General features: G+C 39.9%; 4 protein-coding genes across 8 annotated transcripts in view; 3 read left to right on the top strand and 1 right to left on the bottom strand.

Moving 5' to 3' along the window:
* The window catches only part of sez6b (seizure related 6 homolog b), a 182,048-nt gene extending 175,908 nt beyond the window's left edge, over nucleotides 1-6,140 (top strand). For 2 of the 5 annotated variants that reach the window (XM_039670918.2, XM_089121233.1), the window contains exon 17: nucleotides 3,900-6,140. In XM_039670918.2, coding sequence (XP_039526852.2) covers nucleotides 3,900-3,929 — 30 coding nt within the window. In that variant the 3' untranslated portion in view covers nucleotides 3,930-6,140. Of the gene's footprint in view, nucleotides 1-938; nucleotides 2,974-3,576; nucleotides 3,691-3,899 lie in introns of those variants that run through there. The other 3 variants (XM_089121235.1, XM_089121232.1, XM_089121234.1) reach the window with 3 other exon arrangements.
* A 191-nt stretch (nucleotides 6,141-6,331) lies between these two features.
* On the top strand, nucleotides 6,332-16,659 carry phf12b (PHD finger protein 12b). The gene is made up of 15 exons (XM_039671130.2): nucleotides 6,332-7,035; nucleotides 7,536-7,714; nucleotides 9,025-9,097; nucleotides 9,829-10,246; nucleotides 10,327-10,447; nucleotides 11,251-11,383; nucleotides 11,619-11,783; nucleotides 12,643-12,795; nucleotides 12,906-13,434; nucleotides 13,873-13,980; nucleotides 14,116-14,274; nucleotides 14,361-14,459; nucleotides 14,546-14,628; nucleotides 15,421-15,559; nucleotides 15,641-16,659. The coding sequence occupies exons 1-15, from the start codon at nucleotides 6,970-6,972 to the stop codon at nucleotides 16,003-16,005; spliced, it is 2,790 nt and encodes a 929-aa protein (XP_039527064.1). The 5' UTR covers nucleotides 6,332-6,969; the 3' UTR covers nucleotides 16,006-16,659.
* Nucleotides 16,660-17,566: 907 nt separating this feature from the next.
* On the top strand, nucleotides 17,567-19,659 carry dhrs13b.1 (dehydrogenase/reductase 13b, tandem duplicate 1). The gene is made up of 5 exons (XM_039671132.2): nucleotides 17,567-17,805; nucleotides 17,920-18,038; nucleotides 18,125-18,248; nucleotides 18,653-18,979; nucleotides 19,211-19,659. Exons 1-5 carry the CDS (start codon nucleotides 17,682-17,684, stop codon nucleotides 19,468-19,470), a joined length of 954 nt encoding a protein of 317 aa, XP_039527066.1. The 5' UTR covers nucleotides 17,567-17,681; the 3' UTR covers nucleotides 19,471-19,659.
* Nucleotides 19,660-20,422: 763 nt separating this feature from the next.
* gemin4 (gem (nuclear organelle) associated protein 4) lies at nucleotides 20,423-24,461 on the bottom strand. The gene is made up of 2 exons (XM_039671128.2): nucleotides 24,242-24,461; nucleotides 20,423-23,692 (listed from the first exon to the last, which is right to left on the bottom strand). Exons 1-2 carry the CDS (start codon nucleotides 24,249-24,251, stop codon nucleotides 20,529-20,531), a joined length of 3,174 nt encoding a protein of 1,057 aa, XP_039527062.2. The 5' UTR covers nucleotides 24,252-24,461; the 3' UTR covers nucleotides 20,423-20,528.
* Between the last annotated feature and the right edge of the window lie 92 nt (nucleotides 24,462-24,553).

Genomic DNA, 24,553 nt, shown 5'->3' with positions numbered 1-24,553 from the left:
CATCATCTCATCATTAACGATCTTACGGATTCGCAAAATTATCAGTGGGGCAGAACACCAAAGAGGAAGTGACACATTTAACCTCATTATTGCAGAGTCTGTTGGCCTATCACAACCTCCTCTGCTTCACCTGCTCTCATTGTTCAATATTCACATTCAGCTCAAAGAGATAGTTCACCTACAAATTAAAATTCTGTCATCATTTACTCCCCTTCATGTCGCTACAAACCTTTCTTCCATGTAGCACAAAAGGGAGAAATTTCGCACAGTGCAGCAAGTGGATGGGGACAAATGCTTGTTGAGCTCCAAAAGTGATTGTGAAAGTATCATAATGGTCAAATGGCCTTATAAAACTAGTTCACATAACTTTGTAATTAATAGATTTAAGTGACAAACAAACCAAAATTAATTTTGTTAGTCAGTGAACAGTTTGGGGATGTGTCAGTGAACAGTGTTGTGTTGTACACTACTGGGCCACCATAAATTTCTTAAGCCAAAGATATACTTCATAACTGAGCATAAATAAAAATACATAGAAAATTATATCCAGTAATCAGATTACTGGAAAAATCAGGTAATTTCAGGAAGGGTGCCTTTTCAAGCAGCTTTGATTTATAGCTCTATCACGATGTGCGCATTTGTGAGCATTAGAGACATTTTAAAATCATTGTAAAATATTATCAGCCCCAAACTTTTAAACCTTATATACAAGCATGTGCTTGTATGTTGCACCAGGTTTGCACTGTGTGAACAAGAAAGTCACACAGGTTTAGAATGACATGAAAGTGAGTAAATGGTGACAGAATCATTATTTTTGGGTGGTGAACTATCATTTTCATGCTGTGAAAAATAAATCAGACACTTTTTGACCTACATAAACTTGCTCGATCACTTACATTTGCACTTTCTCTTCTCTCTCTGCATCTGCATCCCTGAAGAACAATGAGGTGAGAATTTGACTGTCAATACTTTTACACTGATATATGGACCTAGCCTGGGAAAACCCAGAAAACTTCCGGCAAATTTAGATTTGCTCTGCAAGTTAGTCTGGCAAAGACATAGACAGTAAAAGAAATGGACACAGCGACCCCATAGACTTCAACGGAGAAAAGTGAAGTCAATTAGAAGCACTCAATTAGAGGCTCAAACTGAGCTTGACGACGTAGATGTGATGTGAGCAACCTGTCTGACAGTTGTAAGTCTTCTTGTAGCTGTGCCAAGAGGAATCTGAATAATTCCCTTCCAAATCTTGCCGAGACAGTGATCGTGAGTATTAGTTGTCCATGAGCTCGCAGCAGGAGCAACTTTATGAGCAACTCTCTATGGGCTTCTCCCTTGACTTTATACATTCACGTCCCCCTGATTGTGCGTGAGCTTCTACTTCTGTCAATATGGTAATTTCTCTAGTGTGCGACAGAGAGTCGCGTGTTATGATGCAATTCTTAGCCTGTTTTTACAAAAACGGCTTCTACAGGGCCATAACGGGCCATACAAGGTAATTGAGCCTTTTACACATTATATCTTTAGAAATAAACAATGGACAAATGAAGCCTTTAAACGCCTCAGATGTAAAGTTATTCGCTGTCAAAGTGACACCAAAATGAATGGGAGTCAATGGAAAGGCTTGTTAGCCAATGGCGGCCCCCGGGGAGACTTCAGTTTCTGGCTAATGGATTACCCCCTTGGGCAAAGAGCTCATTCAAGCCCATTTTTAATCCTTCGAAATCACGGTATCTATCAGAAATTTTGGGTTGGGCTTTACATGATGACGACAGCACAGCGGCGGTGAAGCAGATTTTGTACATTTACAAACATGGATGCCGCCGTGGAACTAGGGGTGTGACGGTTATAGTTAAACACCGTCATTAGAACGCTATAACCGCCAAAACCATGTTATAAAAATATTTTTTTACTAATTTTTTTTATCTTAGAGAATATATCAGCTTATGAGGCAAAGGAGGCGGAGCCATCTCCAGCAGTAGCAGCCTCAGAAGCACCAGCTTGTTTATACTTGACACGTCGGCATGAGTGTGAAGGTGCGCACGGCAAAAATTACGCGTCCGGTGTGCAAGACCCCATTTCGCTTGGCTGTTTGCACGGCCTCTTTTGTAACCGCGTCCAAAGATGATCGACTTCAAGCCGAATCTACCCGAGCATGTACGTCTCACCGCACCGACACCCAGTTTATGCGACACAAAGTTCATTGTTAAGGTTTTGTTTACTGTGTGTGATTTCTTTAATGGAAAGCACATTCACTTCTAGTTGTCTTGCTGTTCATTTTAAATAAATGTAGAGCAAGTAACTAATCAGGGTCTGCTCGTTTATTCAAGTTGTTCTATAACAGACGACCGTCGCTCTGTATGTGTCATCTCTAATATGGACCTTTTCCAAGATTTCCAAGCAGACTCAACTCAAGTTCCAAGATGTCAGCGCCATATCGGGATAGTATACTGGTGGCTTCACTTCTCACCAATTGAAGAGAGCGAAGGGGCGTTGTCCATCTTTTTTTACAGTCTATGGTAGCATGAGTTACAGACTGTAGGTTATTCACACCTCTTATTATGCTGTCCAAGTGTCCCTCCAGATCTCTGTCTGTATGATGCAGCACTCATAACACAGTCCCAGCAGCACTGCCTGCATATACTAAACCGCTCAATAACAGTTTCTGGCCCCCAGGGCCACGTCTGCGTTTGACTGTATGTAAGTGTTGTGGCTGGACGGATATGTGTGTGTGTGTGTGCTGGTTCGTGTTCTTGCATTATACGTGTCAGGAAGCAAAGATGATGCCAACAGGGGATCACAAGCAACTCTCTTGAGTATGAAGAGACATGACTGTCAAATGACAAGTCTGGCTTTACTTAAAGGATTAGTTCACCTAAAAATTAAAATTTCCTGATAATTTACTCACCCTAATACCATCCAAGATGTTCATGTCTTTCTTTCTTCAGTGAAAAAAAAAAATGTTTTCGAGGAAAACATTTCAGGACGTTTCTCCACACAATGGACTTCAACGGTAAACAAATGTTTGAAATCCAAATCAATGCAATTTCACTGAAGACTGAATTAATTTGGACTCCAACAATTAGGTTACCGTTGAAGTCCATTGTGTGGAGAAAAGTCCTGAAATGTTTTCCTCAAAAAACTTAATTTCTTTTCCTCTGAAGAAAGAAAGACATGCCTTTTGCTTTCCCTGAGAATCAAACCCAGTAACTTGGCATTGCAAGCACCAATGCTCTACTGTTTGAGCTACAGGAAAACTGGATGACATTGGGGTAAGTAAATTATCAGGAAATTTTCATTTTGAGGGGAACTGTGTTTACATAAAGTAGAGCCAGTTAGTATTGTGTCTTGAAGTTTTTATTTCATATGCGTTATTGACTTGTATATAAGTCAATAAACATCTAAAGGCTTTTTAATACTCTTGACTATTGTTACTGTTCATTTGTTAGACAACATCTTCCTAAATCACACATTGCCCAATAGTTTTTCCTGCAACTTCCATCATGCTTCCATTACTGATTATTATTTTTAAGTCCTTTTCATGCTTAAGTTGCATGGTATTTTTGATTTGTACAGAGACCTATGATTCAAAGCAGCCACCAGAGGTACTCTCTAGGATTCTGTTGTAAAGAAAGAGCCTGTAAGGAGAGTTGATGAAGGGAATAGCATCACATGGACGAGGATGAGAAGGTTGGAACCACTGGTGTAGGGCGTCTCCATCTTTAGCATCTCTTTCATGTTGTGTTTGCAGCCAGCATTTGGTTTTACATATTCCCACCCCTCACAAAATGAAATGAGATATATATATATGTGTGTGTGTGTGTGTGTGTGTGTGTGTGTGTGTATATATACTCGAATATTTATATTATATTTGATGTGTTTGCTTGTTTGGTCTACAGGACACGAGAGAATACGAAGTTTCCATTTAAATAAAACAAAGCTTGTTTTAGCATGGAGGACAGCAAGCCTTTCTCTGCCTTGTGGAAGATCTTCTCAGTTCCTCTCACATCTTGTGTAGCCAACTCTGCTCTTATCCTCACCTGGACCTACCTTCTCGTCTTTTCTCATCTGCTGTAAATATCACCTTGCTTCTGAGGACTTCCACAAGCGAAGAGTGTGGACAACATGATATTATTTTTGTAGAGCTTCAATAGCATTGTCCTGGCAGAATTGCTTGTACAGTTTCTACCCGTAATTGAGCCAAATCAAATGAATTAATGAATTCAAAAGAATGACTGACAATAGGGGGGACCATGTTATTTAGGTGACTGATGTCTCTCTTAACAGATTTATTTATTTAAGTTGCACTTTTCCACTCAGAACCCCCCCCCCCCAAAAAAATACATGTAATTACGATATTAAAGAAAATCACAAGTACGAGAAATAGTTGTGAAATATAGTAAATAATGATAGAAATTAACATTGGAATATAAAGTAATTGCACAATAAACAGTTGCAACTATGAAAAAAGACGCAATTGCCTTCCATAGTTCAATAGTTTGGGGTCGATACGATTTATTTTTTGATTGAGCTTAAGAAATGCCTTATGCTCACCAGGGCTGAATTTATTTTATGAAATGTACTGTAAAAACTGTAATACTGTGAAATGTTAGTACAAGTTTAATTTATTTTAATATATTTATAAATATATAATTTGTTCTTAAGATGGCAGATCTGAATTTTCAGCATCATTATTCCAGTCTTCAGTGTCACATAATCCAGAAATCATTGGAATATGCTGATTTTCTGTTCAAGAAACATTTCTGATTATTATCAATGTTGTATCAAAGTGTTTACTAACACTTTTTAAACCAATCAAATTAATCCTTACAGAATAAAACTATTAATTGCTTCTTCTTTTGTTTTGTTTTTTAATCTTACCGACTCCAAACTTTTGATTGGTAGTAGTATCTGGAGATCTTATCCATTTCAAATATAAATATAATCCTGGGGGGACACTTTGAAACAATTGTGTAACACTGCAATTATTGAACAATTAAACCTATGCATGGTTTACAGTTAAATCTTTTTTTTTTTTTTTAATATTTATTTTCATTTTCAACTACCTTCAAATAACATCTGGCAGTTTTATAAAGTGTAGTGGTTTGCATGGAAACTGGTACATCTGTATCCAGTGATGTGAAGTGGATTTCATTGGGGTGGTCTTAAGCATTTACGCTAACCTTAATTATGACTCGCCTGTGTGTACAATGTCAAACAAAAGCCTGCTGTTGAAGTGCTCTCTTGCGCTAAATTTCAGCTTTGGCTGAGTAAGCCAAAAGTAAAAATCTATGTACAGGAAGTTCTTGTAAATCATCCCTCCTTTACTGATCAATTGGCTCTGATTTTTTGATTTACGTTTATTTTTGTATGTTTTTATACATATGGATCAAAATAACAATTGACTGTACTCTTTCAGCAGGCACACTTAGTATATAAATATCTAAGAATGTACATACAATTTGTATTAGATATGGCTTAAATGTATGTATATATGAGGTTTATCTATTATAGAATAGATCTTTGTTCATCATTTCACAATTATATGGATCATCTAAAAGAGTTATGTACTTGGTCTCCATTTGAATGTTGTCCATATTGAAAGAAATATTGTCATTTCACTGTAATTAGCAAAAGCTGCCAAAAACATCACAACTGGTCACATGACAGACTTGCATTGTGTGTGAACGTTTCAGTGTTTCACTGTCTCCAATTGAACAACAGTGTTTTGGGAACATAAGAAACAACATTTAATGGAATTCAAGGAACTCAAGTGCATTTTTCAATATGAAAATATTAAATGCATTACATTCATATTTATTTATTACCTAAAGCAACTTATGAGTGAGGAAGAACATGAGCAGGTCTGTAATATGCGAAGTGCTGTACAAGATCTGAACTGAAAATCTGGAAGAATAATTTGTTTTTAATGTATTTATTTTTAGTGCTTTGCAGGAATTTAGTCAAGCACTCACGGAAGAAATCTTAAGATGCTTCTTGATAGCTGCAAGAAACTTGGCTGTTTGGGATTATCTTGATTCAAAATATATTTTTACTTGATTGCACTGTACTGTAATTATTTACACTGTACACAACATTGTCGGAGCATATCATCAATTAAAAAATTACATTACATTGGATTGGGCTGTTTTATTCGTTCTTCACGAACTATTTTTACCCATTCTTGGGCATTATTTCCTTTTGTTTATGATATTTCCTTTGTGCTTGACAGAAAACATGCCCTGCAGGCTGAGAGTTATTCTGTTGTTCTGCTGGCTAACGCTAGGAGGAGCCCTTCCTCTCTTCCTCTCAGTACGCATGCGCAGACTTCATTCCAACCCCGCTTGAGTCGAGTCAGAGAGGGCAGCGCCAGCCAGTTAGCAAATAGCTACTAGCAATGGCTTTTCATAACAACACCTCTGCTCTTCCCTGCTGTCATCTGGACGCCACCCGCGAGTGTTTCTGCACATAAGGACGTAACCGCCGACAACCAATCCAGCAGGCTTGCTTTTCAAAAGAGAGCACTTTTCTAGTCAGTATGCGATGGGGACAGACAGCTGTGGATTTCTACACGCATCTTTGCAGGCGGCTGCTGCTGAAGCAGAGGATGCTGCTAGGCTAGCGAGCTAGGCCTTTACATCCCACATGAAACCTTCAATACTGCACCAGACAGCAACATTTCATTCAAAATATGAACGATATTTGCTCTTAGACGAGAGTTCGAGCGATTCATCAGCTCTCGTTTAGCACCAGACCTCCTGCGACCTGTGTGCTTTTGTTTGTTGATAACGTTAGCCGCTAGCTAGCCGAACATCGGAGCAGCCAATCCGCTATCTTGTTAGATTATCGACCAGTGACCAGTTTAATTTCTCCAGGACGGCTTAAGGACAGCAGATAAACCCAACTGCATTTGGAGAAAGCGAGAACTGTTGTCGGGTTGTGTGTTCATGCTACATTTCAGCTGTGTGAATGTGGGACAAAATGGAGACCCCGAAGATTCTGTACGATTTGGACACGTCTGGGGGCCTAATGGAGGTAAGCCTGTCTGCCCTTCAGCGGTGCCACAAATCACTGCCTTATGCGAGTTATAATACAGGCATATGGATTAAATGAATCCGAATGACAGTAAGTTACAGAATGGACTTGAGTCGCTTTGGTGAGTTTATGTAGAGCTGGGCCTGTTGCAGAAACGTGAACACAACTTGGTTATACAGCAACCGAACAGTTTTCATTAGTGAGGTCACGTGACCAGATCTGATTTGACATGGAAAAAAGTTTAATGACCTACTCGTAGTTGAACGCAGTGGTCCAGGACTGCACACACTCTGGAGGTTTCAATAATAAAAAAAAAAAACTAACACCAGGTTTTACTCCATAATCTGCAGTCAGATTGGGATGATATCCAAAACCTTTCACTGGTAAGGTTGGAAACACCTGTTTAATGTGTGAACAGACTTTCTCTCCACTGATGTCTGTCACTTAAAACATTTCAGGAGATCATGCATGCTTCAATTATATTTGCCAATCTGTTCCAGCAAATTCAACAGCTGCTCGCACCTCCACGCTCCGAGGATGGAGAGAAGAGACGCAAACCAGAGAGGGAGACCAGAAGAGGAGGCCGAGCCACAAACCATGACACCTGTGACAGCTGCCGTGAGGGAGGAGATCTGCTCTGCTGCGATCACTGTCCGGCTGCCTTTCACCTGCAGTGCTGGTATGTTTGCAATGGGATTTCATAGAGTGTTAGGGATAAACGATGAGAGTGTGTTTATGTACATGTCTGTTTTCACTGCTGATTTTTAAATCTCACAAAGTTATTTGTCTGGTTGGCTGATTTGGATTTTAGAGGGTGACTTGTAAGGGATGGTTTGCACTTGCATATATACCATACTGTTCTAGTAAAAGACAGTGTTTATGAATTTAGAGTGGTCAACTATTCATTAAATGAAAAAAATAAATAAACACGACCGTTCTAAAGTTCGAGGATTTTTATAAAAACAGCAATATTGTGAAATGTTAGTTTCTACTAACTTGCAAAATAGGTGTAATTTATTCCTGTGATTGCAAAGCAGATTTTTCAGCATCATTACTCTAGTCTTTAGTGTCACGTCATCCTGAATTGGTGCTGTACTGTATTTGTTGTAGTAGTTGCATGCACGTTTTTTATATTAATTTCTTTGAAAAGACTGTATCAGTATCAGAAACTGGAGTCAGTTTGGCAGTTCAGCATATGTTCAGCCTGCCGAAGCTTATCGCTGTAGCATAATCGCAGTAGATTGCATGACTACTAACTTTACATATTGTTTATGCACATCACCACTTCCTCTTCCAAATAAGGGCATTTAGAAGTCTTTTGTTCACTGACAGCCTGAGCTTGAGCTAAAGTATTAATGCACATTTAGCCTAAGAACGAGAAAGTTATTGATGCCTACAGGTGATCTACATCTCATGTGTAAGATTACAATTCCCACGTTCTGAAGTCTTAATTTCTTATCATGTAAGTTTTGTTTGAAGGGAGTCACCCCTGCCTTGTTTTATTTGAAAGCCATCTAATAATTGTCTTTCTGCCATGTCCTGTTAAGCGAACGCTTAGTTTTTACTGCTATCACTGAGGGGAAGTAAATGTATTATTCAACAACTCTGTCCTGATTTGTGTGGTTGTTTCACATTTATTCGATCCAGTCTTTCTCTTAGCTGACGTAACATAAAACTGGTGTACTGTATGTCAAAGAGAGGAGAAAAAAACAATTGTATTGACATAGTTGTGGCATGTCGGTAACATTGCATCATTTGTGCCATATTCAGGCTGTTTTAACCTGTAGATTAGTTTCAGTGTGATGTGGTTTTCTTTGCATCTAGCACAGTGAATATAACCTGTGAACTGTCACTATATTTTTCATACAGAAATTCAGCTTTTTTTTATTACCGCATAGAGTTTACAGACATTTTTACATGTCTTAAAAGCAGTATTGTGGTTTTCAACACATCAAGATTTGTGAAAGAATTTTTTTTTTTTTTTTTCAGTAATCCGCCTTTGAGCAGAGAGATGCTGCCCCCTGGTGACTGGATGTGTCATCGCTGCAGTGTGCGCAAGAAGGTTGGTGCAGTCATATTTGCCCTTGCTTTGTCTAAAATTATCAAAAATGGTCTTCGGTGGTGGCGGACGAACAGAGGCATCTACACACCGTACAAAGTACCTTAGGCACGTGAACTGTGAGCCCAGTACTGACAATAATTCCAAAATGAATGCCAAGGTGCAGTTTATAATAACTTATCCTATTGATTCCCATTACATTTATATGTAAAAAGTCACAGAGTGACCCATTGAAAAAAAAAGTCAGGAATAAAATTAACAACAAATTAATGCATTACATAGAAGAAATAGCAGGTCTGATTTTTGCATTTACGCCTCAAGATCATTTGGCATACCGTGTCAGATATTGTTCCGTCCGTTGCCGAGGTTATTACCGTCAATCAAATTCAATCGCACATTTAAATATGGTTGTCAGTCCAGAAACTTGTGGTGTTAGAGATCTTTGGTGGAACAAGGATTCATTTTGGCAGCTGGCAAAATATTTTCAGTGTAGGAAAAAAGGATGACATAAAATGCATGCTGCCTTCACAAAGGATAATAATCCCAGAATGTATTCTTTGAGCAAAATAAAAATCAGATGGCAGACAAGGCTGGATAAATGTTAATCATAAGAAAACTTGCATTTCAGATTCAATGCTTAAGAGTATCTTTAACATCATGTTAACTGTTGCCTTAGCAACCCTGCTTACTAGTTTTACGAGCAATACAGTCAGTGTAATATTGTGATCCTCTAGAAGCGTGAGCAGAAGGCAGAGCAGGTGAACGGGGCGCTGGAGCGGCAGCTGTCCAAGCGGTCGTCCTCCCCTGCGGCGGAGCTGGAGCTGGGAACGCTGCGTCTGGACGGACTGCCCTCTGCTGCGTCAGGAGGCCTGAGACTCGCTGTCGCACAGGTCCGTCTTCTCGAGCGGCGCACGAGTAGCCGTCCTGGAACGCCCACTTCCAATGCGTCAACTGACACGCCCACACCATCGGAACAGAATGACGTGGACGAGGACCTGATGGACGTTGAAGAGGAAGTGCACTGCTCTGAGTCCGAGAGCACCACACTTCGCCTGAAGAAACCTTTTCAGCTGCTGATCGCTGCAGCCATGGAGAGAAACCCCACGCAGTTCCAGCTGCCCACTGAGCTTACGTGCACCACTTCACTGCCAGGTGAGGCTCGCCCACACTTTTGTGCGATGTGTTGTTGAAGTGTGCATTGAATAACTCTTAGTGTGTGTGTGTATCTACAGGCAGCAGTAAGCGCAGAAGGAAAGAGGAGGCAATAGGCAAGAATGTAAAAAGGCCACAACATGAGCTGGATCCCAGTGGGCTGGTCCCTCTGCCAGTGAAAGTGTGCTTCACCTGTGGCAAGTAAGAGCCCAGAAACATTAAAGACACTTGTTTATATATATATATATATATTTATATATTACTGTATGTATAGAGCTGCACAATTTGGACCAAACTGATAATCACGATTATTTTGATCAGAAGAAGATATTTTATAAAGACAGTCCACTTTGTGTGTACAGGCAGGAGCCATATTTGGAAAACAGTCTTCACAAGTCGAACCACAAACGCCGTTCAGACGTTCGCTGAACTTCAAACAGTTCAGATCACTTGGCACGTCGTTTTCCAAATATGGCTCCTGTCTGTATACACAAAGTGCACTGTCTTTATAAAATATCTTTTGATTAAATGGTCTGTACAAAGTTCTCAATGCTTTGTTTTGGATGTGGGGGGATGTCCCTCATTATGCTACCGTGCTAGTGTGAAAATAATACAGATTTGAAATAATACTGCCATCATAGGAGTTAAAACACCCTCGGAATGGGAGGGGCTAGAAAGTAATATTCAGTTGGTAGTCATATACAATGTCACCGCTAAATGGGGGTTAATCCTACTCAGTGTAGCTTTAATGAAATAGAAATATTAAAAAAAATTATAATTATAAAAAATTACATTGATTTAATTACAGAATTACAAAAATGTATATTAAAAGGAAGCCTGAAAATATAACAATTAATTACATATTTGCAAATACTATATTAAATAAATAATATTAAAATAACAATGATCCAGAATTTGAATACCCATGAAACCCAAATGGAATCACATTGTGGTTAGTATTGTTGCACAGCACGTCAGCTTCTCTCTCTCCTCTTCCTCCATAGGAGCTGCAGGGTGGCTCCTCTGATCCAGTGTGATTACTGTGCGCTCCTGTTCCATATGGACTGTCTGGACCCGCCTCTCACTGCCATGCCCACTGGGAGATGGATGTGTCCCAACCACGTAGAGCACATGGTGGTCAGTGGCTCGTATTTGATTTTTTTAATCAAATCACAACAGATTACAGTATTTTTTATCTTTTCAGTTTTTTTCATGTCACATTTTAGTAGTAATATTTCAACTAGTCCATAATTTTTAGTTCATGATGTTGTTCATATTTTTTTTCTTCTGATCTTTAGTTGATTGTGATTTCATTACTCTCTCCTGAAGTTAAGTAACTATAAAATGAAAAAGTTGTTTATTTCCATTCTAGCTAAACCAAAAGAATGTGACCCTCAGCACACGTTGCCAGCTTTTCGATCGGTTTCAGGACCGATTGTCCCAACACGCAGTCAAAGTGGACTTTCTGCGGTGGGTTCATCGCCAACACCATCCCAATCGCAGAGGTGTTCGCCACATCAAGAAAAAGACATTGAAGGTGGAGCAACGTAACATGTTTTTTAGGGTTTCTGCAGTCCTTCACAAGTGTGTTTACCAGGCCTTTTATGTAGGATGAAAATAATAATATTATTATGTTTTGTATTGACAGTAGAAGCTTAAATGGCTTGTTGACTTAAATTAATTTGTCCTGTTAAACGGCTTAAATTTACTGATAAATGGCCTTTATTTATTTTTTTAATTAGTAAATTAATAGAATTTGACCAAGGATGCATTTAATTGATCAAAAGGGGCAGTAAATACATTTGTTACAAAATATTTCTTTTTTACTTTCTATTCATCAAAGAATCCTGGAAAAAAAGTGTAATGGTTTCCACAACAATATAAAGCAGCACAACTGTTTTAAACATTGATAGTAATAAACAAATGTTTCTTGAGCAGCAAATTAGCATTTTAGAATGATGATCATGTGACACTGAAGACTGGAGTGATGATGCTGGAAATTCAGCTTTGCATCACAGGAATAAAATACATTTTAAAATATATTAAAATAGCGAACAGTTTAACCAATTATATCATTGTAGTTGTATTTAACACAGTTATTGATGTTTGATCAAATAAATATAGGCTTGGTGAGCATAATAAATTTCTTTCAATAAACATTTTAAAGAACTTACTGACCCTGTACCTTGTTTATGATTTATTCATGCTCAGTTTCAATTTATTTGGCTTGATAGTGTGATCTCATGATTTAAGGGGAATCCTTATCCAGTATTCAAATTAAAAATCATGTAATTTCAGCAGAGGTATCTCTACATAGACAGTAGTTTTAGTTTATGACTCAGATGTGTTCATAGGTCCCCAATGCCATTAAACTTTTCACTTTGATGTGTTCATAGGTCCCCAATGCCATTAAAAGTCACTACCAAAACCCCCCTGTGCTAATGGATCAAATAGGCCTTCGCAATGGAGAGCTGGTCACAAACGGTTTTATGGATCAAGAATGTTCTTCGTCTGCCCAACATTTAACCAGCAAAGAAGAACAAGAGGAGGTAAATGGACTGTATAAAGTGTTCGATTAACAAACTTAACTGCTGTTGTATAAATATGACTGCAAATGGAATCATTCCTCACCATTCAGTTTATTTTCTCCTTTCCACAGTGGCTTCGTCATGTCATTGCACTTCAGTGCAGTATTATGAAACATTTATCTGCTAAGCAGATGTCATCTTCCCTCCGGGCTTTGGAGCTTACTGATATGTCGGACGTGAAGACGCAGGAGTGTATGGAGACGCAGGAGATCAGCGGTACACCAGTTGGCCCCCAGGGGGCTCCTCCGCTGCTCTCTCTGCCACCCAAACAACCCGAAAGCTGCCGAGAAAGATCTTGTCAGGGAGATTCTGACAGTCCGGTAGAGAAAGGCACAGGAGTGAATGGCCCGTTGGTGTGTGAGGGAAAATCTTGTTTGACAGCTGAAACCCCACAGAGACTACAAACTCCACTCTCAGAACCAGCCCTGCCCAACCATGTAGATATAAAGACTGAGAGCAGCAGTCCCCTCAGCTCCTGTGTGCAGAGAGATACTCCTTCATCTACCAGCCTTGCTTCAGACGCATCGGCCCATCATCACAGCTCAGCTGTAGGGAACACCTCCTCTGGGCCGAACAGCAGCTTCTCATCTCAGACTAAAGGTTTTTGAACCTACATACTCATTTACATCACTCTACACATCATACATGATTTCCCTCGGCTATGCTCTAGTCTAGAACTAACACTTCCCTTCTGAGGATCAGATTCATTGTATTGTGCAATTAAAAATTAAAAAGTGTTTTTTTTTTTTTTAAGACAGAGGGGAAATAACTTACTTGTATTGCACAAGAATTGTCACAAAATTCACTATCATTCAAAAACTGTTTGATATGAAATCATTCTAATATGCTGATTTGGTGCTCAATAAACATTTCTTAATATTATCAGTTAATTATTATAATATTATCAGAGTTGTTTACTAACTAATAGTTACAAAACCTAATATCTGTTGTCTAAATTGAGACTGAAGATTAGAGATTTTTCAGTCCACATAAAAATTCCTATTTATGCTTTTTTTTGTTTTTTTTTTTTTTTTTCAGAGAACAAAGTGAGCCCTGATGCAATGTCTGTTGGGAAAGGCTCTACTCTCCCCTCCTCTATAGGCTGCTTATACAGCTACATCAAGAATGTGGTTCAAGGTGATGCAGGTAAGAGTTCATCTTCATCCGGAAATAACTGTGCATTATGCATCTGCTTTGCAAGTACAAGAACCCATTCTTTCCCAGTAGAAATAATAAACTTTGCACCGGTTCTGAGGAATGAAAGGGTTTTCTGTGTTGCAGAAGTGGACCTGAATAAGCTGGATGAGGAGTTGATCAGACTTCTGGCCTGGCAGAGGATCCAGCAGCTGTTGTCTCCCAAATCACTTCAACCCTCAAGTAAATGTGGGATTTCTCCAGCCGTCGCTGCCTCTCTGCCCAAACCCTCCCCACACACCGAAGGTAACAAAACTCGCTCATCACATCATGTTGAGGCTGTGCTAATGATCCTTCTTGTCTTAATGTGGCAAATCATTCCTCTTTTGCAGTACAAAAAAGGGAAGTGCAAGCTCGAGCAGTACTGTGTCCTTTAACAGGAAAAGGGGCAGCTATCAATATGTGCTATAGGACTCTCTACATAGGAACAGGTGTGGTTTGCAAAAAGCAACATAAACAAGATTGCATTATTTTGAGGTTGAATCATTGATGTTTTTTTGTTTTTGTTTTTTTTTAGGTGCTGAAATGGACGTGTGCCTTACAAACTACGGTCATTGCAATTATGTTTCTGGGAAACATGCCTGCATCTTTTATGATGAAGTGAGTGAATTCAGTAATTTTTAAAGCAGTGTTCCAGACTGTGACCAAATCAAATGCTGGTGCGAGCAACTGAGAAAGTTGGTAGCAGCAGTTCAACCAATGGAAAAGTTAGTTTGGAGCCCTGCTTTAACTGTGCGTTCACACCGGACGCGAATAGCGTGTCAATTTCGTGTCTAGTTTTACGCTTGACCACTTTGTGTTAATTTGCGCGTCAAGAGTGAAACTGACGTGCGTAAAAACAAAAGTTTGAAGCGAAATTTGTTTAGACTTTTCAACTCGGGCGGCAGGCATGAATTTGCGTAAAACTCGTAAATGCACCAATAGCACTAACTAAATCATTCGCGCTTAACGCGCCAGACGCTCAATTTGTGCCATTCGTGTGAAATTGATTTACGCGCGTAATGCGTCTTTGCCTTGACTTAACATTGAAATTGATTTGACGCCAAAGTTCAGATTTTTCTACTCGGGCGGCAGGCGCGAATTCGCGTCAAACGCATGAATGCACAAATAGCACTAACTAAATCATTCGCGCTTAACGTGCCAGACGCTCAGTTTGCGCCATTTGTGTGAAATTGACGCGGGAATGAGGCGTATTTGCGCCGCAGGAATTTTTTATGCGCATAACGTGTCTTTGCATTGACTAAACATTGAAATCATTCGCGCCTGACGCGCTATTCGCGTCCGGTGTGAACGCACCATAAATGCTCTTGGGAAGCTCATTTTAATCTAATTGTCCAGATTGATCAGATCCAGGGAGAGGAATGTTTATAAATGTGTTTTAATCTCCCGTAGAACACGAAGCATTATGAGCTTCTGAACTACAGTGAGCACGGGACGACTGTAGATAACGTGCTTTACTCATGTGACTTCTCCGACAAACCAAACATCACTTCACCCAGTGGGCTTGCGTCCAAAGTGCAAAACAGCATCAGTGAGTAGCACCCACATATTGTTTTTGTAATGCGTGATATGATTGTCATAATGCATTGTATCTCGTTTGGTAAATCCGCAGGAGGAAACAGGTCAAGGAGGCCGCTGGGGGAGGTGTGTGCGGAGGCGGTGCTGATGCCCGCAGGTGCTATGATGAGCAGCCAGGCTCAAGGAGGACCCAAGTCTCCCTGTAACTGTAAAGCCAGCAGCTCCAGCCTGATAGGGGGCAGCGGAGCCGGCTGGGAGGGCACCGCATTGCTTCACCACAGCAGCTGCATCAAAGTGGGCTGCATGCAGTTCCTATTCAGCATCACAGAGTTTACTAGCAACCAACCCAAAAAAGAGGAGACATCCACCACCGTTAGCCAAGAAGAGACTGAAGTGGTCGACTCACAGACTCCCAAACTCCACCAAATGCCAGTGCTACAGTCCAAGTCGGTATCATAACACATCCTCTCCTTAAATACGAAGGACGGTAAATGCAGTTTGGATAGAGGAACTTTGATAATGCGGTTAATTCATTCATTTGTACTTTGGGTGCTGGGTGTTACGGACAAACTGTTTGCACATTACATTTCTATATTTTTTTTTTTATGCAAAACCTTTTGACCGATTTTCCCCTAAACCTCTCTCGTCGACACTACACCCTGTATACTTTGTGTCCGTATAAGAGGTTTTTATGTACTCTTTTGAACAATATATTTACTCCAAAATATTTTATTTTGTTATAAAAATGTATTGTTCTTTTTTTCTGCAGTTTTTTGCACACTAGGTAACTATATGCAGAAGTGCATACATGTGCAAATACGTTTGTAGGATTTATTAGCAGAATCATTGATCGTTCTAGTTTTCTTCTGGAACTGACCATTTCTCTGTAGTGTTAGAGCCTCGACACAGCCTTGGTTGTGAAGTTCATTTGTGTATAAAGCTTGTTGTTCAACTAAAGTTGTCTTTTGGTCATGTACATGTGACTGAAGTGTCATTTTGTCAGCAACAAAAAAATTCTGACATGTATGTCATTACATTGTAAATATATAAAGATTTTTAAATAACAGACCATTTTATGATTTTTGTGTATAATAAAAGATATTCTGTCATTTACTTAACTTTATTTCATTTCAAGTCCGTATGAATTTCTTCTGTGGAACGCAAAAGAATATATCAGGTTATCTTCTTTTATATTCCACATTAGAAAGTCAGTTATACACTTTAGAAACAATATGAATAGAAACATTACCACGTTTTGGAATTCAGCCGTGCAACACTGAAGTGAGGAACAGTGAGGAAACAGGCGCTGTATCGATCGTGCAACGCATTCGACGGTGATGTTGAATTCTGCGACCGTAGTGGGTGCTGTGTTGAGCTAATCCTAACCTTACCATCATTAGGGCCTTGTTTCACAGACAGGGTTTAGATTAAGCCAGGATTAGGCATTTGTTCAATTGGGACATTTAAAGGGATAGTTCACTTCATATTCTGGAAATTCTGTCTTCATACACTCACCCTCAATTTGTTTCAAACTTCTAGGAATTTCTTTCTTCTGCTGAACACAAAGGAAGATATTTTGTTGAATGACCATAACCAAACAGTTCACTGGTCCCATTGACTTCCATAGTATTTTCCCCCCATATTTTAGAAGTCAAGGGGTCCAGTTTGGTTGCTGACATTTGTCAAAATATCTTCCTTTGTGTTATTCACAAAAGGAAACTACATGTGTTTTAACTATTTAGCGAGATGTGGGTTTTTTTTTTTTTTTTTTTTTTTTTTTACACTATGCTAATGTAATAGTTTCTTTATAGTCACTACAAGTCACTCAATAGTCACTACAAGTCCTATTGGGACAGACAGCCCAAAGTGTAGGATTAACCGATATTTAAAAATATACAGCATATCGCATATTATTTTTTAAAAGTAGGTCCCATGTTACACATTGGTCCTCTTCAAGTGTCTAGTTAAAAAAAAAAAAAAAAAAAACCTTGATTATACAACAAATTAACTACCATCTCATCCGGTAAGTTAGTGCGACAGGTTTTACAGGCTATGTCAACCACAGAGTAACTTAGCTGTATGGATATTGTGGATTGTTACTTCCGTATGTGTTGCAGGCTATTTTCTCGCTGAAAATGCCCGAGATATTGCTGTACGTGGGTGTTGTGATTGGGGTGCTGATGTTATTTCGTACATATGTAAATGGAGCGCGATGTAAAAGCAAGGAAAAACTGCATGGCAAGACGGTCATCGTTACAGGTAAAACTCGTATTTTTAATATTATTATTTCCTTATTAAGAATGTGTCAAGACAATCTTTTCGTCAGTCGTTTAAAGCACTTCATGGGAACTTTGTGATTGTGTGCACGTGCAGGTAGTAACACGGGCATCGGAAGAGTCACCGCGGTGGATTTAGCACGGAGAGGCGCGAGAGTCATTCTGGCCTGTCGGAACCAAACACGCGGCCAAGCTGCTGCTTCTGTTGTGCAAAGAGTGAGAACATTGTCCTAATACTAAATGTATGATGTCATATTATAGTTGTATTATAACGTATACACTGTGTTTTTGTTCCAACACAGGAGAGTGGGAGTAAAAATGTGGTGTACATGGAGCTGGATTTGGCCAGTTTGAAATCAGTGCGCTCCTTTGCGGAAAACTTTCTCAAGACCGAGAGAAGACTGGATATTCTTATCAACAATGCAGGTTGAGTTTTGTTTAATTCGCAAACATATCATAAACTATAATATATTAATTCAATAGGCTAATTTAATAATTAAATACTTTATCATTCAATCGTTTGGTTAGGTTTTAATGCTTTTGAAATTGTCACCTTGCATTTATTTGATATAGAAACATACAGCAGAAACAGTAATGCTGAAATATTATTACATTTTAAAATTTCTATATTTAATGTAAGTTTTAATTACTCTTCCTTAATCTTACTATCCCCAAACCTTTTTAGGTAGAAAGTATTAATACGTATTCAATACATATGTACAAAAAACAACAATGAATATTCAGTATATTCGGTGTTGGTTTTGTAAGGAACATTTAATCAAATTCATATATGCAAGTCTATACGTAATGCATGATATTTATATTTTTAGGAGTTTATATGCAGGGCATTACTGAAGATGGTTTTGGTCTTATGTTTGGCGTCAATCACCTTGGTCACTTCCTCCTGACTAACCTGCTGTTGGACAGATTGAAAGAGTGCGCGCCAAGCCGCATTGTCACCGTATCTTCATATTTACATAATCACGGTAACCTTGACTTTGACACTCTTCGCACCCACAAGGAGTTTGGAGTAGGTGAGTCACTCTGGGATGTCTTCAGGATATATTCCCACAGCAAACTGTGCAATGTGCTCTTCACACATGAGCTCGCCAAGAGACTGCAAGGAACCCACGTGACCTGTTACAGCCTCCACCCAGGTCTGTCTCTCTCCAATATCATACTGGTATTTTAAGAGAATTTCATATGTAGGCACAATTGATATTAGTTTACTCTACTAATTTCAAGAATCTAAGCAGAAACCTTGAAATTCAAAAGGTTTATTTGCATCACAAGCAGCATTTTAGTCAAGTTGTGAACATACTTTTGACTTGCAGTGTTTTACATTATGGAATGGCTAACCATTCATACCAACACATTTGTTTCTCCAGGTGCTGTAAACTCAGATTTGGCCCGCAATTTGAATAAAATGTCCAGGAGGCTTTTGAAAGGCATCGCAGCTTTGTTCTTTAAGGATGTAGAGGCTGGTGCCCAGACAACTCTACACTGTGCCGTGCAGGAGGGCATTGAAGGCCTGAGTGGCAGGTATTTCTCCAACTGTGCTGTGCAGAAAGTGAAAGCCAAGGCTCAAGACGATGCTGTGGCCAAAAAACTATGGGAAGTGAGTGAGACATTAAGTGGTCTGACCTGAAACCCTATGTTGTACTCACTACACATTGTAATGTGAATTATAATTTTTAGCTACTATAATCACCTGTTTTGCAGATTTATGGAAAGACAATTAGGCCTTGTAGTTCCTGAATTTGACTTTAAAAAGATGATCCTCATGAGTTTACATTGTTGAAATTTTCACTTGGAATAAAACAGTTTATGTGCGATAGATTGCCTTGTTGTTATTATTGTAGTTAATGCGATGCTTGTTACCTCCAGAGAACCATTATCATTAGACCTGCATTCGGTAATACGACAGGACAGGCCTATATAACGATAATGAACATAATATTGTTAACGCGGCCACTTAAAAATACCGATTTTTAGATTGCATTTTAGGAATACTTTACCTACTAAGCTTAAGACCAGCACAAAACAGTGTAGCAGAAATCCTTCCCTACAGACAATTAAAATTAAAAAAATAAAACTTCCACCCGTTTTTTTAAGTCCCAGAATAAAATGCATGTTTAAGATGTTTTAGCTAAAAGCAGCTTATATCTTAATATATGTCACTCAGAGCCATTGTTTTGTCTCATGAAGCACACCAGTAATGTTTTTTCTAAAGTATGTTTACAAAAGCTACTTAAATGCCCTAATTAAACTAAAGCCTAATCCTGCCTTAATCTAAACCCTGTCTGTGAAACTAGGCCAATGTGTACAGTTCATAAATATCATGGATGCAACTTCTCACAGCGTTTATTAATCTAGTTTAATGTTCATCTCTACATACAAATGGATTTTAAAAAATCTGTATAATTTAATATTAATGTATTTTGAACTAACATCACAGTAGTATATTACAAATTAACATTAACCTACATAATAAACGCTATATTAGTTCATTAGGTATTAATGCATTAGCTTATGTGAGCAAACAACCTTATTGCAAAGTGTTAGCAAATATATAACTGAAAAGAAATGTTGAACACAAATGCTATGCACAATTATTTATTTAACTTTCTTTTGTGACAAACCAACAAGAACAAAAATTTAACTTGTGGAATAGCAGTCATATTGCATTGAGTTCCTGATATGATCTCATAACTGAGCGATCTTCTGGTGCAGAACAGCCTTCATATCTGCACACTGCAAATTGTCTGCGATTGTAGTGAAGAAGTGACGCGTGTCGAGCCCCTGCAGGGCAGTGCAGCTGTCGGGATATGCTGAGAGCACAGCCTCATAGTGGCTCAGAATCTCCAGTGCACACAGGAACAGCACCTCTGGCTGGCCAGGTATCATCACCTGCACATGGAGCACATGACAGAAGAGCTGAGTCATCACAAACAGAACTTCCTGACTGCAAGCTCCGGAGGATTTGGGGGACGCAGTGGTGGACTGCAGGGGAATCTTCTCTGTGACTGAGCTGATAATGCCCCTCATTGTATTGGCGTAAAGCCGTCCTGTGTGCAGCCAGCCTTGAGGTGGCAGCCAATCAGAACAGCTGGAACTGCAAAGCAACTGGAAGACACGCAGAAGAAACACCGATAGGCGCATCTCTCTGGCAAACGAACGTAGGTCAAGTAACGGAAGGAAATCAACATATTCTAAAGAGTATGGCACATGAAGTTTGCTTGACTGCAAAAGTTCTTGTAACACTTTCAGAAGTCTTTCCCATTCTCCAGATGTGCACCACGGGAGCAACTGACACGCAGCTACTAACAGGCCCTTACTGAACATGTTAAGGTCATCTGGTTTCAGCAGGTTTAGGGAGAGAGATTCCAGCATCGTCTCATGAACACAGTCTGAAAGAGCGCAGCATTCTAAAAATGCTACAAGTCCAGTACCTTGTCCATACTGAGGCAAGTCCAGACCGGACCACTCCTGCTCAGGAAGATCACAAACTGACAACAGAGAACTTGGAACTTCATACTTGAAATGTTTTCCCCACACATCCTTCAGGTAAAACCGTATGGTCCAGTCCAGTTTCTCCACTTTGCTGTAGAGCCAAGAGACAGCTCTGGACCAAACATCAGGTGCATGGGCCACTTCCTTCCCAACAATTATCCCCAGTGTGCGCAGTGCAGACAATAGCAGGTCTTTGGACTCCAAGGAGATTGGCGTCTCACCTTCTACCGGCTGGTCCCAGCACCTATTGCACTCATTCAAGAGCTGAGCTAGACAATATAAAAGCGGGAATGGAGAGCAGCTCATTATCCAGTGTGTTGAATCACTTGAGGTCTCCTGGCTCAGTGCGCACTGAAGAAGTCGGAGACAAAACTCTAATTTGCTTGAGCTGGGAGATACTGGGAGAAGGTACGGCTGGACAAACACTTGCAAGGCTTTTTCCGGAGGAAGGAAACTCCGCATTTCTCCTGTGCATCCAGTTATGTTGCACTTCATCATTTCCGTCAAGAATTGCAGAAACTGGTTCTCTTCTTGAAGTGAGGACAGCTTGCTCCACACGGTGTCCTGCAAGCATCTACACAGCAGGTTGTAGTTGTGAACTCCTGGTGGAGACACAAGACCTGAGAGCTGGAGGAGAATCTTGGCTATCAGAGTGTGAGCTCCCAGGTTGAAAACAGCCATGTGGCAGCAACGCCGCAAAGTGGCTTCAGGGTTCTGGAAAGCCACTCGGGCGACTGCAGAGACTGCTGCATCAAGGTTGCTATTTGCGCCGCTCTGAATGATGCTGTTGAAGGCCATATTGAGCTCCTCAGAGAAGCCTATAGTTACCGAACTGGGAAGAAATCCATGAAGACCTTTTTTGGAGATGGAGAGCAATTCTGAAAGTATAGCATTGTTTTCAGGTAAGGACAAGTGGGAAAATATGTCTACAATAATATCCTTGAGCTTTCTGCAGGGCTGAACATCAGCGTCACTTTGACATTTAGCTGTAAGGGTGGAGATCAACGTCATCAAAAGATCTTTGGTTTGAAACACACATGCATTTCTCTCAAGGCACTGAATCCACTCCGCCTCACTGACATTTTGACTTAGTTTGGAGGCAAACAGTCCAGGAAGGCCTTCAAACCCCTTGAGATGATGGTCCAAGATGCTCATAGAAATATTTGCTACTTCTGCTGCAGAACATTCAGGAACAGTGAATGATAAAGATTCCTGTAAGCCTTTCAAAGTTACTCTCAAATTATTCAAAGTCTGCCCATTTCCAACCAGATCTTTAGCAAGTGATGGCTGCTCCAAAGACGTCAGAACTCTGCTCAGGCTTTCTTTTAGACGGATCGCTGTGACACTTGGGTCATTGCTGGGCATCTTCAGAAGCCCCATAACCTCCCAGGAGCATATACTCTCAAGTGTGACCTGCATGGCCTGGATGAATGACATTCCACACGGCTTGGTCTCAGCAGGCGTGAGAGCGGCAGCGAGGTCTCTGCGAGCCTCACGTATGATCTCAATCAAGTCAAAACCATCATTCACTTCATCTCTCTTTTTAAGGCTCACTATGCGAGAGATGTACTGGAGTTGAACTTCAATGGAGAGATCAGCAGCATTGTTTAAAAGGTAGTTGGTATACAGCGTGTCCATGCAATTTGAGAGGGCAAAATTACACAACTCAGAGGAAGTCAAATGCTCTTTTATTTTCCTCAGCCCCTCAAATAGTATGGACACCATACATGTAGATGTGGATTCTGGGTCAGGTTTGAATCTTTTTGATGCCAGCGGTGATGGCTCGGTCGTGGACGTCATTGAGCGTGAACACTGAGCCGTAAAGAGACGTTCTAAGGTATCAAGACATCCTCTTTTGCCCTTTAGTAGTTCCCACCACACCTCCAACAGTAGTTTCACATCTGCCTCTGTGCTGCTGCTTGTCACATGATCAACCAACAGTTTGAGCTCTTTGCACTGTTCAGCTGGTTGAAAGCACAACAGCAGCTCCACATAAATGGTAGGAAAGCTCATCGACTTTACCAGCTCAAACAGCACAATGTGATTAATGTCAGGAAGGCTGTTTAGTACGGCAAACAATGGGTCTTCCTTCCATCTGTTATCGGTGTCCTCTTTGTTATTCACCTCTAGGATCTTGCTCCACACAATACAGAGAATCTTCTTTTTCCAGTGGAGTCTGTCTTTAGAGTGTCTGAGCGAATGTTCGCATATCTCTTTGACAGCTTTAACAATTGGAGAGCCAATCCGATCCCAGTCCTCTTTCATCAGAGACGACAGTGGCTCTGGTTGGCATAATTGATTGGCCAATAAGAATCCTCCCTGTAACACAGCTGTCTTCTCACAACTCAGCCATGACTCTGAAAAAGAGGAGGTGTATCAGGTAATGCTTCTATCAGGCATGATAAATTATATGAGTTGTATGATATTGTTTATTTGAAATGTTTGCTTTCATCCCATTTATGTTATGATTAGAATGAGTTTTATCTTTTGCACTTAGCGGACGTCATACAACGCACTGATACGATAGGATGCTTTCAGAATTCTTCTGTCATTTTGTTTGTGTTAATATAGAATATAGCGTTTCAATGTTGCTGTCAACGACCAAAATATGATACGAATTGACACATCATGTCATCCTGTACTAGTGTCTAAGTCAACGACCTAATCTAAGTCAACGACCAAAATATGATACAAATTGACACATCATGTCATCCTGTACTAGTGTAGGTCAGATGACCGTCAAGCTAATTTATAAGAATAGAAGAACACATGCAGGTAAAGTCGAGCATGAATTAAATGATAGAATTTCGTAACCGTATAATCTCAACATATAGCTAAATACGGGAAAGAAAAAGAGAACAGGCATTATTCTAATAACTTTTAAATTAATAGATCATTTTTATTACCTTGCTCCATGACTACAATGCTTTCAAAGAAACGTCGATAAATTAAGTAACGTTAACAGTTAACTCATATCCACTGAATCCCGAAAAGACTTTTCAGATGTTTATCTCTGTAAATCTGACATAGCATTTGTTTTGAATCATCTGCTCAACACGTTTGACTTCTTGGTAGTTTTCAAATGAACAGTGTGCTTCCGCGTCAACGTAGACGGATGGAGAGAGGAAGAGGGGAGCGCCAGCTCGTGTTCCGCTTGCTGCGTTTCTCTAGCGCTCTCACGCGGACAATGAGGTTACAGTTTGATTCGAATCTTTCGA

This window comes from Pimephales promelas, chromosome 16, assembly GCF_988280905.1.
Source record: "Pimephales promelas chromosome 16, fPimPro1.hap1.1, whole genome shotgun sequence".
In the NCBI taxonomy this organism is placed as follows: Eukaryota; Metazoa; Chordata; class Actinopteri; order Cypriniformes; family Leuciscidae; genus Pimephales; species Pimephales promelas.
Note: the sequence above shows the minus strand (reverse complement) of the source record. Positions and strands in the feature narration are given on the sequence as shown.

Bases quoted from the DNA above. Each gene is read 5' to 3' on its own strand.
- phf12b (XM_039671130.2), top strand. From the start codon at position 6,970: ATGTGGGACAAAATGGAGACCCCGAAGATTCTGTACGATTTGGACACG. The intron at 13,981-14,115 runs GTAAGAGTTCAT...TCTGTGTTGCAG, and splicing joins TGTGGTTCAAGGTGATGCAG to AAGTGGACCTGAATAAGCTG. The intron at 14,629-15,420 runs GTGAGTGAATTC...AATCTCCCGTAG, and splicing joins CCTGCATCTTTTATGATGAA to AACACGAAGCATTATGAGCT.
- dhrs13b.1 (XM_039671132.2), top strand. From the start codon at position 17,682: ATGCCCGAGATATTGCTGTACGTGGGTGTTGTGATTGGGGTGCTGATG. The intron at 18,039-18,124 runs GTGAGAACATTG...GTTCCAACACAG, and splicing joins CTGCTTCTGTTGTGCAAAGA to GAGAGTGGGAGTAAAAATGT. The intron at 18,980-19,210 runs GTCTGTCTCTCT...TTGTTTCTCCAG, and splicing joins CTGTTACAGCCTCCACCCAG to GTGCTGTAAACTCAGATTTG.